The sequence below is a fragment of the Nicrophorus vespilloides genome, unplaced genomic scaffold (assembly GCF_001412225.1).
Source record: "Nicrophorus vespilloides isolate i.1.1-1 unplaced genomic scaffold, Nicve_v1.0, whole genome shotgun sequence".
NCBI classification, from domain to species: Eukaryota; Metazoa; Arthropoda; class Insecta; order Coleoptera; family Silphidae; genus Nicrophorus; species Nicrophorus vespilloides.
In genome coordinates, this window is record NW_017096773.1 from 25,094 (window position 1) to 42,704 (window position 17,611).

Sequence of the window (17,611 nt, forward strand, 5' to 3'; positions counted from 1 at the left end):
TTAGTAATAATATATCTCTCTCGATCCAACTATTATTTATTTATATTCGAATATGGACAAGGCCGCGGTTTTGTTGCACATTAATTGGTGCATAAATAGATACCAATCAGTGTATGCATACACATATACACAGAAACAAACATTCTTGAAGCGATTCTTTCCAATTTCGCTCCGTCTCTGTCGGCGCGTTTCGCCTTGAGGACCTTATTTTTATTCCAATTGATACAGAGAGACCCGCACCTTAGATTTCGAGCCTCCGGGCAAAAGCGTGTGGTAACGCAAACAAGAATTCAAATCCAAATGAATGCAGATCTAGCGACAATGTCAAATCGTAATAATATTAAATTTATAGCGTCCTTAGCAACTCAAACAGCGTCCGTGGTAACAAGGGTTGCGTCCTTGACAACAGCCAAAGCGTCCTTAACTACAGCAGTTTTTCTCTCTTCGCGAAGAGATGGGAAAGTGCCGTGCGGTCAAATTGAAATGGACGAATAGAAAATACACGATTATATACAATAACGAGGCGATATTAATAAATCATTGTATGGAGATTTCGAGGGAACGAAAACAAAAGGCGCGCACTATTCGCATGGCGCACTCATTATTGAATCCCGAACCGCAAACCGTCCATTGTTTTGATCTTCTTATTCTCTCTCTGCAATTTGTCTTTTCTTTTTTCTCCCAATTTTTCGCCACTGATCTAACCTAACCTATAAACATGTACAGTGACTTTCGTTTCGTAACAATTTTGTTTACGTTGTAAAATGGGAAAAATCCCTAACAATAATTAGAAAAACAATAGCAATCGCAAATAAACACGAATCGCAGAACAACAACCATTGTCATTATTCTAATTGCGATTGTTTCAACGCGCCCCTGATTCATAAATTTACTTAAATTCTACACAAATATTATCCTAGTCCATTATTTGATTGCCTGGTTGTCTCCATACTAAACATTCTTTTTATACGCCATCTATCGGATTTGACTGTCATGGAGCAATAGCAGATGACAGGAAATACAAAAGTATGCAACCAATTTTTCTTTTCCTGTATTAACACGAAAACGAAGTCGACACATGGTATAAATCACGTTGTGTCTGTAATTGCACGAGATCTCGCGAGAGTGCGGGGGCGGCGCCGTGCGCTTTTGGCATTTCGTCTTCGCCGGCGGTTTCAAAATCGTTCCGCTCCGGCGAACCTCTTCCGTGGGCGGCAGGAACACGCCACGCGTTTTTCGACCAATTTATCCCATATTCTTACACAATCCCAACACAATATTATTGTACACATCAATAGAAGTTGCCTATAAAACAATCATTTTTTTTTAATATAAATGTTGGCGCTATGAAAAAATACAAAAGTATGATTTGTGTGGATGAACTAGATGGCGCCAATTTATCCCATATTCTTACACAATCCCAACACAATANNTTTTTTTTTAAATATAAATGTTGGCGCTTTGAAAAAATACAAAAGTATGATTTGTGTGTATGAACTAGATGGCGTCACAATCAAATCAGTCAATTTCGTTGTTTAACAATTAAAAAATTAATATTCAATTATTATCGTTTCGAATAAATTTATTGAACAGATCAGATTTTAATTAGAGCAGATAAATTCCACGACAATTGAATGCAGAATGCGATTGACCTTAGTATTTAGAAACTTGCCTGCATTCTAATGAGACGTAAAGGTAAGGAAGAAGTAAAGAGAGAAAAAAAATATTTATATATATTCAGTAGCTGCAATAATAATCCGATCTAAATATTAATTAATTTCCTTCACTTTTCGTTCAACAACTCCATCACAATTATTTCCTTCTCCTCGCCATTCTTTTTTTTTTTCTTCTTCCATCTCCACTCGTTTCCTGTACGAATTATATCAGCCTCGTCCCACTGTTACCACCACAATTTTTCTCCGTCTCTTTTTCCCCCGCAAACGCAACATCTGTCCGTCTCCTTCTCTTTTTTTTTTCTCTCTCTACTTCTTCTTTCTAATTTTACAGTTAGCTCCCATTTACATACAAGTATCAAATACACACTCACGCCGTCCACCATTAAAGCTAATTACTAAATAACTGCGTGCGATTTCCGAAACCGTAACGAAACTCTCGATGGAAACAAACGAAATGGAAACAAGACGTTCACGCATTTTCATATAAATCAAAGATCCCATAGAAGAAAAAATAAGAATAATGAAAGAAAAAAAAAATGAATGTGTGCGGATGTTTGATGATGATGATAATGATGATCGAGGAGGCGTAGATGCATGTACCGTTGCTTACGTAATTAATGGACGCACAATAATTTAATTACTTTCGAGCAATTAACGCGCAATCCGATTCTTTTGTTTCTTTTTTTGTTGTAGTTGCAGTTGCAGTTTCCGTAATTTAGCTTTTGTTTTTTTCTTCTTCTTAATCTTCCTACTGTTTCATTATTCGGTCGATTCTCACGAGATGCTTCATCGAATGTTAACAACGCCATCTGTTCAGTAATTGTATTGTTTCATTTAAGTGTTTGGTATTGCCTACAGTACAAGTGGAATTTTGAATTTCTGGTATTTGGAGTTGCCTATAAAACAAACACTATACAAAATATTTATTTATCAGCAGTTGGTAATGCATCAAATTGTCACTAGATTTACGTACATTGAAAACAAATGAAAGTTTCTTTTGTTAAGTTTACTGAAATTAATGCTGATTAAAATTTTTCTTTAATAATACTAATACATTAGACATAAGTCGCAAATGAGGAAGGTCTTCGATTCGCTCCGGTTTTCTTTGTGCAATTTGCATTTATGCAAAATTGCATTTCGTGTCCCGCGTCCATAATAATGCCCGTAATTAAAGGCCTTGTTTAGAAATTTAAATGGTCGTACGCATTATTCGCACAGACACGCACGCGAAACGAAAAAAAAAATTAAGCGAAACGTATAGTTTCTTGGATTCGGACAAATCCGAAATAGACATTATTATCATAACTTTTTTTTGTCTAATTGTTAAGACTTAAGTTAAAGAAGCAGAAATAAAGTAGAGAGAACGAAACGTGTCTCGTCGTCGTCGTCGCGGTTGGCTCATTCAAGTACATGATTTGATATTTTCTATTTTTGGAATTCGTGTCAAGAATACTTCAAATGAAAAATCACGTGTGCGCTGTTTATATAATCCACCTTCTGCGATTAGACGCGAGCGCCATCTATTCTCACCAATGTCAAAAACGTTTCTATCAATTTACGTAACTGTGGGCAAACGTATCAAATTCAATTATTTGTTACCGCATCGTCACATTTAACGCCTCACAAGGTTGAAATGAGGCCATCAAAAATTAATTTATTTTTTACAATTGGTAATTCGCAAATTAAAAAAAAATATTATAATATATTTATTGATTAATTATTCAAATGAACATTTAGTAAATGTCAGCAATATCAACAAATTATTTATTATATGCTATTCATTATACATTATAATTAAATATACATCAATTAGAGCATTTCAATGTTTTCGTTGAAAGTTAGACAACAACAACATTGGAATCACGTGAAATCTGCGTTTACCGCATCGTGACATTTGACAGTTCGCGTAAGTCAAAACGAGGCCATCAAAAATTAATTTATTTTTTACAATTGGTAATTCGCAAATTTAAAAAAAAAATAGGCAACACCATGCACTTATTTCTTATTCATATTGCGTTTTACATTTAGTAATAATAATTATTGATTAATTATTCAAATCAGTTTTATTAACATTTAGTAAATGTCAGCAATATCAACAAATTATGCAATTCATTATACATTATAATAAAATATACATCAATTAGAGCATTTCAATGTTTTCATTGAAAGTTAGACAACAACAACAACAACATTGGAATCACGTGAAATCTGCGTTTCGTTGAGTAAACTGACCTCAAAGTTACAATTACAAATCGTAAATTGAATTGGACCAATTTTTGTCTCACTGTATTTTTCGTTTGTTTGCTATATTTGCAACTTGTTGCGCGTCCCCGTTTCACGGGTTGACGCCGCACGTTTTGGACGCTCGTTCGGTTCGTTACTTAATTTATAAATCGAGTTAAATTAATCATTGCGTTTTGTTTGTAATTGATTGATTGATTAATTAATTGATAATAACGGATTTGAATGTTTTGTTTTGACAGTTTTATTGTTGGTGCCTCATTGTGCCAACTGTTGAAAACTAACTAATTTTGTTTTTTTGTTTTTTTTGGTACGCAGAGTCCCCATCAGAGCGACTCGGATTCGAGTGACAGCCGAAGTGACCTGGAGGCGCCCCCTACACTGACGCCGACGGGGACGACGGCATCAGCGGCGGTGTCCCTTCTCAACAACCTGAACAGCCTTAACCATCCGAACAGCAGGAACATGACGGCCATCGAGAGTGTCACCTCGATAGCGGCGATGGCGACGGTGGCGGCGCTGACGGGGAACGGCGCTCCAGGTGGTGGTGGTGGAGGTGGCCACCATCAGCATCACCAGCACCACCATCCCCATCACCCCCATCTGCCGTTCTATCCGCCCAACCTGCTGTCCCAGAACTGGTTCCACCTGACCAATTTAGCCAGAAACTTCCATGCGAACTCCAACGATACGGAGAAGGTGGCGGCGGCGGCGGCAGCGGCGACCGCAGCGGCTGCAGCAGCGGCTGCAGCAGCGGCAGCGGCCTCCGGCGAGCAGCCCCTCGATCTCAGCTCCAAAGGGACCACAGTAACCAACAATAACAACAACAACAACACAAACAACAGCATCATCACCAATAGCAACAATAATGCCGCCGCCGCCAACAACAACAGCATCAACAACAACAACAACGCCATCGTCGCCGACAAACTCAACGTCAACGCGAGACTATCTTCGCTGGACAACAAACAGATATTCAAGTGAGTCAAACTTCAACTGAAATAAACAAACTAAATTAACTTTAATTTGCATAAAACGAATCTAAAATGTGTGACAACAACTTGACAGCTGTCACGACAGTGGTACCAAATGTAAAACGAAGCGGAAAAATCCCTAAGAAACAAATTTAAAAAAAAAATATATATCTTTCAGAGTTTTATCGGTTTCCAGAAAATTCCGGAAAAACAATGAAATGCGGCCGCGCGCACACACATATATATATATATATATATTTGATTAGCCTGTGGCCTCTCGATAAACTCCCCTTTTGACCGATAAATTTATTTGCCGACGAGAAAAATACGACGAACTTATAAATAAACTTCTTTTAGAGTGCATTCATGCACTCGAACTCTCGTCGTATACACACACATAACCAACATCATCATCATCATCATGATCATGATCATCATCATCATTGCAGTTTGCTCATTCCAGTGACCCCACTCTTTCGAGGGCGAAGATTAAAAACGTCGGGTAAACAAAACGCGAACGAAAAAAACAAACAAACAAACAGACAAATGCAATACTCTTGCCATAAAAGAAATGAAATCCTCGAGGTCGTTTAACTCTGGCGGCCGTAAATCCTGAAGACAAACAAAACGAAAGCGAAAAAAAAAAACGGAAGTGTTTGTTCTTGGCGGCGGCGGTGGCGGGAAGTCCGAATGTTGATATTTCATTTAGGGAAATTAATTTTACGAAACAAATAAAAGAGGAAAGAAAAAAAAATAAAGCTTTCAAGGGAAATTGATGAAACTTCCGGTTGGCATTACTTAAATTGAATTTTTGTAACGAAAAAATTTATTGGATCATTGTGCAATTTGTTTGGTAATTGTAATTTGATAATTAACTATATTTCCAAATTAGTTCTGAAAAACCGAAAACAGATGGAGCCACAACTACTTTGAATTGGGTGATTCAATTTTGTTTCTATTAACTTGTCGTGAACTTTGGATGTGGAGATCTACAGTTAAATTGGAAAGAATGAAAACTGAAACGGAGAGGAAAGAAAATGAGAAGTTGAAGAATGGGAGAGATGCGATAAAATAATGCGTAAAGATTCCGCGTATCTTCTTCGCAAAGGTCAATCACTCCGCCATTATATGCACATGGTCTATTTGTTTTTTATATCTCTCTATATGTATCGTGGTGTGTTTGCCCCTGTCTGTGTTTGCGAACGCATCTCTCGCTTCTTGCGAAATTCCGTTCCGAATCGACGGACTTTTCGCTCGAAATGCGCCAACAACAACAATAATCTTAATCGTATCATTTTTTCCTTTTTATTATTTTTATTATTTGTTTTTTTTTTTTTATACACAATAATACGAAAAGCGAAGAAAAAAAGAGAGTGCACACATCGATGCGACGCAACGAGTCGCGCGTAATGAATTCGAAGAGTGAAAAAGTTCGCGAACGAAACGATGAAGTGACGAAAACAGTAAATTTTGACAACAAAAAAAAGGAGGTGCAGTGTCCCCGCTTCCTTAAAAATCTTTATATTATCATCATCATTTTGTTTTTGTTTTGTTTTGTGTTACGTGGTAACAATTAACGATGATAGATTAATTCGTCGCTTTTTTTTTTGTTTGTTTGTCTGTTGTCATCGTTACTGATAAAGCCGATAAAAACCAGACGGTCGTAATATCTGGGCATGGGATAGGTTACATCCAGATTCGTGCGTGTTTTTTTTTTTGTTATTTTTTCGTTGTTTATACACCCGTTATCGAGAGACACGGCATAATACAGAGCGAACTGCGCGCAATTAGTTTACCTGACCTATCGCAAAATTGCAACAACAACAACAAAAAAGTGCACGCAACAATTACATGATTGTGGTGCGTCGGACGGGAGCGAACACACCCACACAGGTAAATTGATTCATTTGTTGTTTTTTGAGGCAAATTTGATTGGTTTATATGCAAATTAAAGTTGAAACTTTAGGGAATGAAATTCATCATTGCTGTTTCTTGATCCGTTTTGTTTTTTTTTTGTTTGTTTTATGTAAATATATTGTTTTGTTTGTCAAGTGACGAACGATGGATGCACTGATGGAGTTGTAAATTTCAGTTCTGATTTTAGAGCGAAGCCTAGGATGTCCGCAGTTGCCGGAAGGAGGACCTACACCGAGGAGGAACTGCAGGCGGCGCTGAGGGACATCCAGTCGGGTAAATTGGGGACGAGAAGGGCGGCCGTCATCTACGGCATCCCCAGGTCGACGCTCCGAAACAAGGTGTACAAGTTGGCGCTGGAACGAGAAAGGGAATCACACCTGAACTCGTCCGCATCGGCCGCCACGAATCTGTCCAAACTGGAGGACGAGGAGGCGATGGACGAGGACAAGGAGCTTTCGGGGGCGGAGGAGGAGAAGGAGGTGGAACGGGCACTGCAGCGCCCTCTCTTATCGATGGACGATCTCCTCTCGAATTTAGAGAACTCGGAAGCGATGAAGATGTTGCTGCGAAAATCGAAGGATCAGCAGCTTCCACCAGGCGTCGCACTTCTTCAGCAGCAGCAGCAACAACACAACCTGAACATGAATCTTCATCAGCAGGAGAGTTTCGCCGAGCACGGCGCTCTCATCCAGAACCTCCTGATGAGCGGTCTTCCCGCTCAGAAGTTGCTCGAAGGGGACGTCAGTTTGCCGGAGGTGGTCAAGAGGATGATCGCCGAAGAGCAGATGCTGATGGAGCAGGCGAAGAGCAACAACGGAGTGGAGAAGTCGACGAGCGGTGAGGCGACGAGTCCGGCGAACTCGGTGATCCTGCTGAAGACCGAATCCGATATGGAGACGGAGGATTCCACTTCGAATGTGATACTGAAGATTCCGTCCTTTAAGCCGACGAGCAGTAAAAACGGCGACGCCTTCCGCGGAGGTCACCTGGAGACGCAACTGCTCGTCTCTCCTCCGGTCACCACCAGCGAATCCGGATCTCCGCCGATACTTCCCGGAAAAGGGATGACTTTGAAGGACGTCAAAGATGTCATCGCGAAGAGCATCAGCCAGAAGTTCCAGCAGAGTCCGGAGCCGACACTGAGGCATCATCCTTCCTCGATCATCGACATGGATTACAAGAGGTATACGCCGCCACTGGGTGGTATCTCGGTTATTAAGACGCAGCAGCAGCAGGAGATGGCGTCCAGGTCGCAGTACCAACCGCAGGTGTCGCAGCAACAACAACAGCAGAAGCAGCAACAACAACAGCAGCAAAACTCAAGTCAAGGACAGGTGGGACAGGCGTCATCTGGCGGTGGCAAAGGGACGCGTCCGAAGCGCGGCAAGTACAGGAACTACGATCGCGACAGTCTCGTGGAGGCGGTGAGGGCGGTGCAGAGGGGCGAGATGTCCGTTCATCGAGCCGGAAGTTACTACGGCGTTCCCCATTCCACGCTCGAGTACAAGGTGAAGGAGAGACATCTGATGAGGCCACGCAAAAGGGACCCAAAACCGAACCCCGTCGACGAGAAGATCGCGTCTCTGAAGCAGAACGACATCAGGAACGCCGCGGAATGCAAACTGAAAACGCAGGCAACCATAAAAGCACCACAAAAGTACCCGCCCACCTCGCCTAACGGCCTGAAGTTGCCTATCTACGAGAACATGACGCCGATCGGTTACAACACGGCGCCATTCCCGTTCTGGCCTCCACCAGGTTACCATCCACTCCCGATGGATTACGCCAGATCCTCCACGTCCACCGGTTATCCGCAGAGTCCGGAGCAGTTCTTCGCCTCGCAGATGATGCAGAAACTGCACGAGGATTCCCGTGCGAACGCGAACGCCCCTGGCGGACAGCAGCTCGCCAAGAGCGCCCGACAGATGGCGGAGTCTCTTCTCGACAGCGGCGGCTCGAACGGTTTCCTCGACGGCATCATCCGTTCCAGCCTCGAATCCGGCGTCCCCGTCGGTGGCGGTGGAGACGATCGCAAGGAAGACCTCAAGAACGTCGCCCCCGAGAACATGTCGAACAAGGCACTCCTGGATCAGCTGTGTCGCAACAGCCGCCTCCCGCCGCTCACCAAACCGGAACCGAGCAGCAGTTCCGGCGACGACGACCGGAAGGAGGACACGAACTCACGCGACTCCGCAGGAATCCACACGATCGAGCTCTCCAACGACTCCTCCCCCAGGTCCCCTGTAGGATCGCAGGATCACGACACCCACAACGAGATCAAACCGCCCACGGGTCGCATCTATCTCAAGCAGGAGCTCACCAAACCGGAAAACCTCAAACCGGAAATGCTCGTCCGCTACAGCAGATCTGTCCTCCAACAACAACAGCAACAGCAGGACGAAATCCGCAACAACGGCAACGTCGAGGGCAGCAATTCCGAATCGGACGCCGCGCAGGACTGACACCGTCCGCCCAGAGGGCCGCAACCCTACGAGCAGCAGCAGCAGCAACAGCAGTGTAAGTTTCCCAAAACACACACAGTACCAACTGCGGAGACCAACCGAGAGCGAATTTAAATTAGTGACAGATAAAAGTCCCCAGAAAAACCAACCCCATATCTTTCCCACCCCCAAAAACAAAAAATAATTACAAAAAAACAAACCGAAACACCCCCAAAAATAAGTAAAAACTAAAAACACACACATAAAATATAAATATCAAAGAAACTGTGGTTGGGTTTACAAATTATCATTATTATTATAAAAAACAACAAAACAAGACAAGAAAGTTGTTTCTTGTTTTTTTTTTTTGAGAAGGGCTCAAAAAAAAAACTATACAAAAGATATATATTATTATAATTATTATTACGAAATATGCGAGTCCACGAAATGTGTAATAATAATAATTGATTGTTCGTTGGATGCGCGTTGAATCCAGACGAAGGAAAAATATGACGGTGTTTGTTGATTATTTATTCTATATATAAATATATTGTTTCTGTTACTTTAGAGTGAATCAAATGATTAACGCGAACGGCAAAAGAACCTAAATGATGATGATGATAATGATGATAGAAGCAGCAACAGCACTTTCTAAAAATTCCTTTTTATAACCGCAAATTACATTTTATTGTTTGTTTGTTTTTTAATTATATATATATATACTTACTATCATGGATCATAGCAACAACAACAAACGTTTGTTTCAAACAATTATTAACAAAACAAAACAAAATATTGAATTTCCATGACAACATTAAAATTACATTCTATTATATTTATTTTCTGTTACCATGACAACATTTACATTCCAAAAGCTTTCAATATGAATCTTTTAATTATTATAACCAAAAAAAACAATTGTTTCAAACAAATGAGAGTTAAGTTTTTTCGGTTTTTTTGTTTGTTTTTATATTACATCAAAGCAGGTTTGACCAATTTTAATAATAATATTAATAACAAATTCAATTAATGTTTTATGGATGTTTACAGAACGAAACAAAATGACTTATCAATTGTTTCACGTCTTATGTAACGATGGCAACAAAAACCATTTTCATCACTCAACAAACTTTACACTGAGAAATTTCAATGAAAACACATATTTTCTAAATATTTTTTCCAAAAACAAAATTTTTACGCAATTGTTTTTCAAAAACAAAATTGTTTCGTTGCTATCGTTAACATGGAGGAAGCTTTTCATCGCGCATCAAAGCAGTTCTGATCTTAACCTCTAAAGAAAAAAAAATATGATTATAGATATTCGGTGTTTTTATCAAATATATATATATATATACACATAAATATACACATTTATTATAACGAACCAAAAAAAAAAAAATAAGCGAAAAAATGTGTCTTTTTCGATAATTAATCGTGTAATATATAAAAAAAAACACAAAACATATAAATTAAATACTCTCTGCGTGTTCTTAATGTTTCGGCAAAAAAAAATGTGTTTTCTAACCAAAAAAAAAAAACAAAAAAAAATCGTGTACTTATCATTATGTAAAAGTTATATATATATTCAACAAAAAAAAAACATTCGATGTATTCTATCTCTCTCTCTATCTCTATGTGTCTTCAACGTCGCGTATACCTCAAAAAATTAAAGAAAAAACAAAAGAAATTATATAAGAAAAATTATCTATAAAACAAACAAAAAAAATATCTATATAAACAAAAAATATATAAAAAAAATATTCTATATAAATATAAAGAAAAACTTGTATAAAGTTCGTGGATGTTTTACAAATTCGACTGCTTTGATGTTATTATACACGTATTGAACAAAGAAAAAAAAACAAATGATATATATATTAAAAAAAAAAGAAACAAACAAAAGTAAATATATTCTATATATGTATTAAACAAAATTAAGGCAAAAAAAACAAAATAAAACAAAAGAACGCGGTATATATAAATGTAAGAAGGAACAGTTTTTTTTTTCTCTCTCAAAATTTGCGAGTCTGCAACCCTTTTATCATCGTTTCTTTCGGTTCGTAATTTAAAAGAAGAAGAAGAAGAAAAAATATAAGAAAATATATATTATTAAGTGTAAGTGAACATATTAAGAGCCCAAGACGAAGTGCGCGTAGGATGTTAACTCTTTTGATCATGATGATTAAGAAGAAGAAGAATGATGATGATGAAAAAAAAATTATATCTATCTGTGATTTATTCAAAATTTTTGATGTATATTTTCTCTAAAAATATCTTATTATATATATATTATATATAAGCGATGGAAAAAAAAGAAGAACAATTTGTGAAAAACAAAACAAACAAAAAAAAAAGAAGGTGAAACCATATGTAACGCGATTTTAGCGTCTTCTCCGCTTCGCTTTCCTCCCCGTTGCCAAAGGATACCAAAACAAAAAAAAACAATTGATTTTAGAACGATTGATTGGGAGAGAAGCGAAGATGGAGACACGCCCCCCCCCCCCCGCGGCTCCTCCCACCCCCGAAAAAAAAAACGCCCCCTCATTACCGCCACCAAAAAAAATTAAAAATTAATGAAATTCAAAGAAAACTATTATATTTTTGAACGTGTGTTATTAATTAAACGATAAACGATACGATTAAGGTGATGGAGGAGATGAAGAATTTCTCTATTATCATCCCCCCGCCCCTATCTCTATAAAGTCCTCCCCCTCTCCTCATACCACGCCCATTTTGCGTTCTTTCATTGGTTTTTTTTTTCTAATATTTTTTTCTTACGTAATTAAGGTTAAAAATTAACCAACAAGGGAAAAAAAACATTTTAAATGAGGAAAAAGAAAAGTGCAATTAGATGATATATACATATATATTTACATCAATATTAGGTAGTGTATTAAGATATATTTGATGAACGGTGCGAAAAGTAGATGAAGAATGCGAGAAGAAAATTTGAAGGAGAATTATGAATATTATATATTTGAAGGATGATTAAGAAAACAAAAAATAATTAAACAATTGAATAAGACGGGAAGACGTTAAGGAATAAACATTTGATTGAGTTAAATTGAATGGAATGAGAATATATATATATTTTTGTTTTTGTTTTTAAATCGAGGATTGCTATTTTGATTTTTTTGTTCGAGAGATAAAAGATTGACTCCAGATAGGGTTATACTTACAAAACAAAAGAAATAACATTTTTCTATCTTTGTTTCGTTTTTTTTTAGTGTTTTTGTTTCTTTTATGTTTGTTAGTGTATTATTATTATTAATTTCTATATATAAAATATATATTGTTTGTTTTTCGTTATTTTTCACGTTGGTAACGCTTTTGTAACCAAGCAAAACAAACAAAACAAAAAAAAAACAAATCAAATCAAACGCCCCGCCCATAATATATAATATGAAATACTGCAACCAGACGTACTTCCGCCCCCTTTTCTCCCAGCAAACCGTTCGAAACCCCTCCCATTCATACTTTCTCTCTCTCTCTCTCTAATGAAACAATCACCGTCAGATTGGAACAAACGAACCGCAACCGAACCGAAACCGACAGTTTTACTACATCCGCGACCGGAAACGTCCGAAGCGCGTGCGCAATCGACACTTCCGGGACCGGAAATATTGAAATAAACAAAACAGAAATAACCATAGAAACAATAATAACAGCAAATATACCCCCTCCACACACACACAACAAACACAAACACACCCACTCTCTTATAAACAAAACACGCAATTACATAAACAAACAAAAGCAAATCACAAACAGGACTTAATTGATACAAACAGAATATATCAGCATATTAAATAGGAACCGAAATAGTTATATATATAAAAAAAGATTGAAACAAATGAAAACGTATATATATATTATTTCAGTTGGACCAAAATGCAGTATATATATATAATATATAAATAAATATATGAGAAAAAAAAAGTAAATAAATAATGTTATATTGTAAATAATGGACAAGTGAAGAAAAAAAAAAACGCTTTACTACATATCGTTTTTTCTTTCTATTTTTAACTAATATTATATTATTACTATTAATACAAAAACATAGATGTTCGTTCGTTCGTTTGTTTTTTTTTACATATATATATTATTATTTAATATAAATATTACGTAATTCGGAAAACATATGAACAAAGATGTCGAGACGCCATCTCTGTCCAAGAAAAACTAACTGCAAAGTCCCCGCCCCCTTATCCAAACGTAAACCACGCCCACCCCAGCGCGCGTGCGCGTTATCAACATTCCATTGCCACATTGAATGGCGCAATTGTTTCAACAAATAATTTTTGTTTTTTTTTTTTTGAAAACCGTATATACAATAATAATTATACCCAGAAACAAAATACACGAAAATTTTTGCAAAAAAAAAAAACAAATAATTAAGTATTAATTAAAAATAAAAAGAAAGTAGAAGGATTACCTTTTCTTTTCAATTGTCTCACATTCACAAACACACAAAAAACACACACACTTGAAATCTCCGTGTTTTGTTGTTTCTTTTATACGAGTTTTCTAACCTCACATAACCGAACACGTGCAGCAACCCACAATACACACACAAAACAATAGCAGTAACCAAACAAACAAAACAATATAAAAATAAAAAACAAAAAAAAAACAATATTAATAAACAAAACACTCTCTTTCTCTCAGTATAAACCTAAGGACTAATGATTATTATTATTAATATGGATAACAATATTATTACTTTTTTTTTTTGTTCTCTTCGAATTACTCGTAACGAATTGCGTTGAGTGTCGCGCGGCATTCGGATGATACGCAATTATATTTATGTAAAAACAAAAGAAGAAAAAAAAAACAGAAACGTAATACTAAAAATACCAATAAAACAAACAAAAAAAATAAATAAAAAAAAATACTACAAATAAAATCTACATATATATAGCAGCAGGACAAAAAAAAAATACAGAATTAAACTTAATTATTACAACTTAACCACTAAACTAGATGCAATAGGATTAATTTCACTGGACTCGTTTGTTTTTTCTTTTAATTTTGTTTTCGTTGTTCATTTTGTTTTTAAATTTATATTTATATATAAATATACATAAATAACAAATAACTACTATAAATATGTACATGTATATACTCAATTCAATTATATAACACTAGTTTTTGTTTATAATTTTCTCAGTTGATTTCCACACTACAAAGAAAAACAATAGAAAACAACAGCAAAAACCATAGAAACAGCGAAAAACAAAACACAAAAGTAACGCGAAACCGTATCGAGTAATAATAATAATGATCATGAAAAACAAATTTTACTCAATTAACAAACGAACGAAACAAATGAATACGCTAAATAAATAAATTAATTAATTAAAAAAAAAACTATATATATGTATATTATCTGAATGTCTAAAATACAATTGATTTGTGAGGTGTAAAGAAGAAGAATTTGCCAAAAAAAATGTGTTAACCCCGCGAGGAGGCGAACAATTGAATTTCTCTCGTCGTATTTTGTTTTTTTTTTTTTTGTTATAATATTTTTATTTTTCGCAATGTGATATATACAAAACAAAAATTCTCTCTGAATGTCTTTATAGCAAAAAAAAAAAAAATAATGAAACAATTGAAAAAAAAATAAGTGTTTATCTGTTTGGTCCAAAGAAACGCACGGAAATGATATTTAGTAACCATGGAGACGCGCATCAGAAACAAGCGATTTCGGTGACGTGGCCGTACGTTTCTGAAATACTGATTTAAATTGAGGTTAGACGTGTCGAGTACGTTGAAAAGGAATGTATTCGTTCGTAACTGAATTTTAGGTTATGCAATGTATGGTTACGCGTCACCACGGAAACAAAGATACGCAGGTAGTTGAATACGAATATACGAAGAGTATACGCGAGAATAACAAAAAAAAACAAAACAAAACAAAAAAAAACTTAAACAAATTAGGAACAAAAATGATACGATTCGAAATTTACACATACGATATACGCGTAGCGAATGTTTTTCACATAATTTTATTTATTATATATATATATAAACAAAAACGAAGATTTTTAAGTTGATGATGAAGAAGAAGAAAAAAAATTAGCAAAGAAAAGACTTTTTCACGTGCCTGCATTTAATTAATTATATAATAATTTTTTTTCTATTATTTACGTTGATTGTTAACTATTATTACGATGTACATTTGTTTTTTTTTATTTCTCTTATTTTATTTTTATTTTATTTTCAATTATTCTTTTGTTTTAGATGTTAAAACAAGTGATTTTCCCGATCATTCCTGATGAGCACGACATCTCTGATATCAATTTTTAACTATATTTTATTTGCAAACTCCGGACACGACATTCTCCCCATACATAAACACACACGCGCAAATCCAAAACAAAAAAAAAAACAAAAACAAAAGACAAATAGCGAAAATCGAGGTGGGCTGTGATTTTTCCACAATTATACGGAGAAAATAAAAAAACAAGTTTAGAGGTTAAAGTTGAGTCAAGTTTTGACATTCCATTTACACACAAGAAGAAAAAAAAACATTACAAATCGCTCAATCTCGCGCTCATTTTAAAGCATTCACTATATTCTATTACATTAAGTAAAATCTGATGATCTTAACTTGAAACATTCCCTAATTCTCATTCAAAAGGAACAAAACAAAACAAGAAACTTGACTCGATTTATGCAACTTGTGAAACAACAATAATGACATACAAATTGTCATCATTAATTACAGCCCATCTCGAATCCTCGAAACCGAACTGAATAACAGAAACCATTCCACCGTTGTTTTCTTTTTTTTTTAATAGCATTTCACACAAAATTATGATTTACGTAAACTGAGATTTTTCCACGTATCTATATTATTATTTTGGCTTCTACTCTATTTTTACCCCCGACCATATAGACAACACACATAACACGATTTACCTTTTATTGTTTCGCAACACAAAAACAAAAACAAAAGGATGACTCGATTGATCGATCATCGATATAATTTTCTTTTGTTTTTCAATTTCAATTACATATAAATATTATACATATATTTTTTAATAATCGATACAAACACAACAAAAAAAAAATAATGAACGTATTTGTTAAATAATTTTTAGTTTATTATTATTATATAATTATTATTATTATTTTGTGTAAAATCCCAATTTCCCCCCTCATCCTCTCACATTTATTATTATAATTATAATTTTATCTTATATAAATTTATAAATATCTATATATATATATAAATAAATTAATAAATAAACAAATGAGAAATATATATATACATATTATATACGTAGCAAAGTTTACTTAAGTTGCTTTTTACTTGCTAATTACTTGTACTACATTTATTTAGTTATTATTAACGAGTTATTATTATTATTATTACTATACTATATTATGTTGATGATCACTATGACTACGATAATAACCTTGGTTTTTTCTTTGTTGTAAATACCGATTAAACAAACGAAAACAAAACACGGGTTACTAGATTCGTAATCGTTACGTAATATTTTTTTTTGATACGTTTGTTTAATATTTGTGGGAGACACAGCCCCGCCCACATACACACAAAACATAATCAAAACAAAAGACCACACCCCCCTCCCACTTATATAAAAAAAAAACAACAACAACACCCTCCCTCCAAACACGCCCATAACAACAACAACAAATGAAACAAAACAAAAGTTGTTTTTTTTTTGTTTTTCCCCCAGAATTTTTAGTGTTAATTTCGAACAGTTTTTATTTTTAAGTTTTATTTTTTATTTTATTATATAAATATATTATTATTATTCTATTATTTTATTTTTTTTGTTTGTGAAAACCCAATTTAATTATATACTATATTATTATTATTATTTTGTACTATTTTACTCGAAAATCTTAAAAAAAAACAACAGCGACAACAATAAGAAAAAAAAACAAGAGTGTATCAGTTTTTGTTTTTTTTTTCATGTAATTTGTGTTTATTATTATTATTATGATTGTAATTATTATTATTATTTTTTTTTTTTCGTTCGCAATTTGTTTCACACGGAATGGAAAAAAAAACAACAACAGCAATGAAAAACAAATGAATGATATATATATATACTAATTTTTTTTTTGATTCGTTGGAAGCGAAATAAAGGATGGAAACAGCATGCATTTTTTTTTATCATTATTATTATTATTACTACTAATACCAACTTAAAACCGCAAACTACGAGGATTACAGAAGAAGAAGAAGAAAAAAAAAGAGAAACACCCTGTATCTAATATAATATAAGTCTCTCACTCTAACACACACAAACACACAATTTAAGACTATTTTTATCTCTCTCTCTCTTTCTATCTTTCCACATTTATACAACTATTTGTG

The 17,611-nt window shown here is 35.2% G+C and overlaps 1 protein-coding gene across 4 annotated transcripts in view; it reads left to right on the forward strand.

Annotated features, from left to right (window-relative positions):
* Positions 1 to 16,134, forward strand: part of LOC108558093 (mushroom body large-type Kenyon cell-specific protein 1) — a 38,878-nt gene extending 22,744 nt beyond the window's left edge. For 2 of the 4 annotated variants that reach the window (XM_017914899.1, XM_017914901.1), the window contains exons 3-4: positions 4,236 to 4,897; positions 6,984 to 9,435. In XM_017914899.1, the coding sequence (XP_017770388.1) occupies positions 4,236 to 4,897; positions 6,984 to 9,270 (2,949 nt within the window). In that variant the 3' untranslated portion in view covers positions 9,271 to 9,435. Of the gene's footprint in view, positions 1 to 4,235; positions 4,898 to 6,983; positions 9,436 to 15,495 lie in introns of those variants that run through there. The other 2 variants (XR_001890884.1, XM_017914900.1) reach the window with 2 other exon arrangements.
* The last annotated feature ends 1,477 nt before the right edge of the window (positions 16,135 to 17,611 follow it).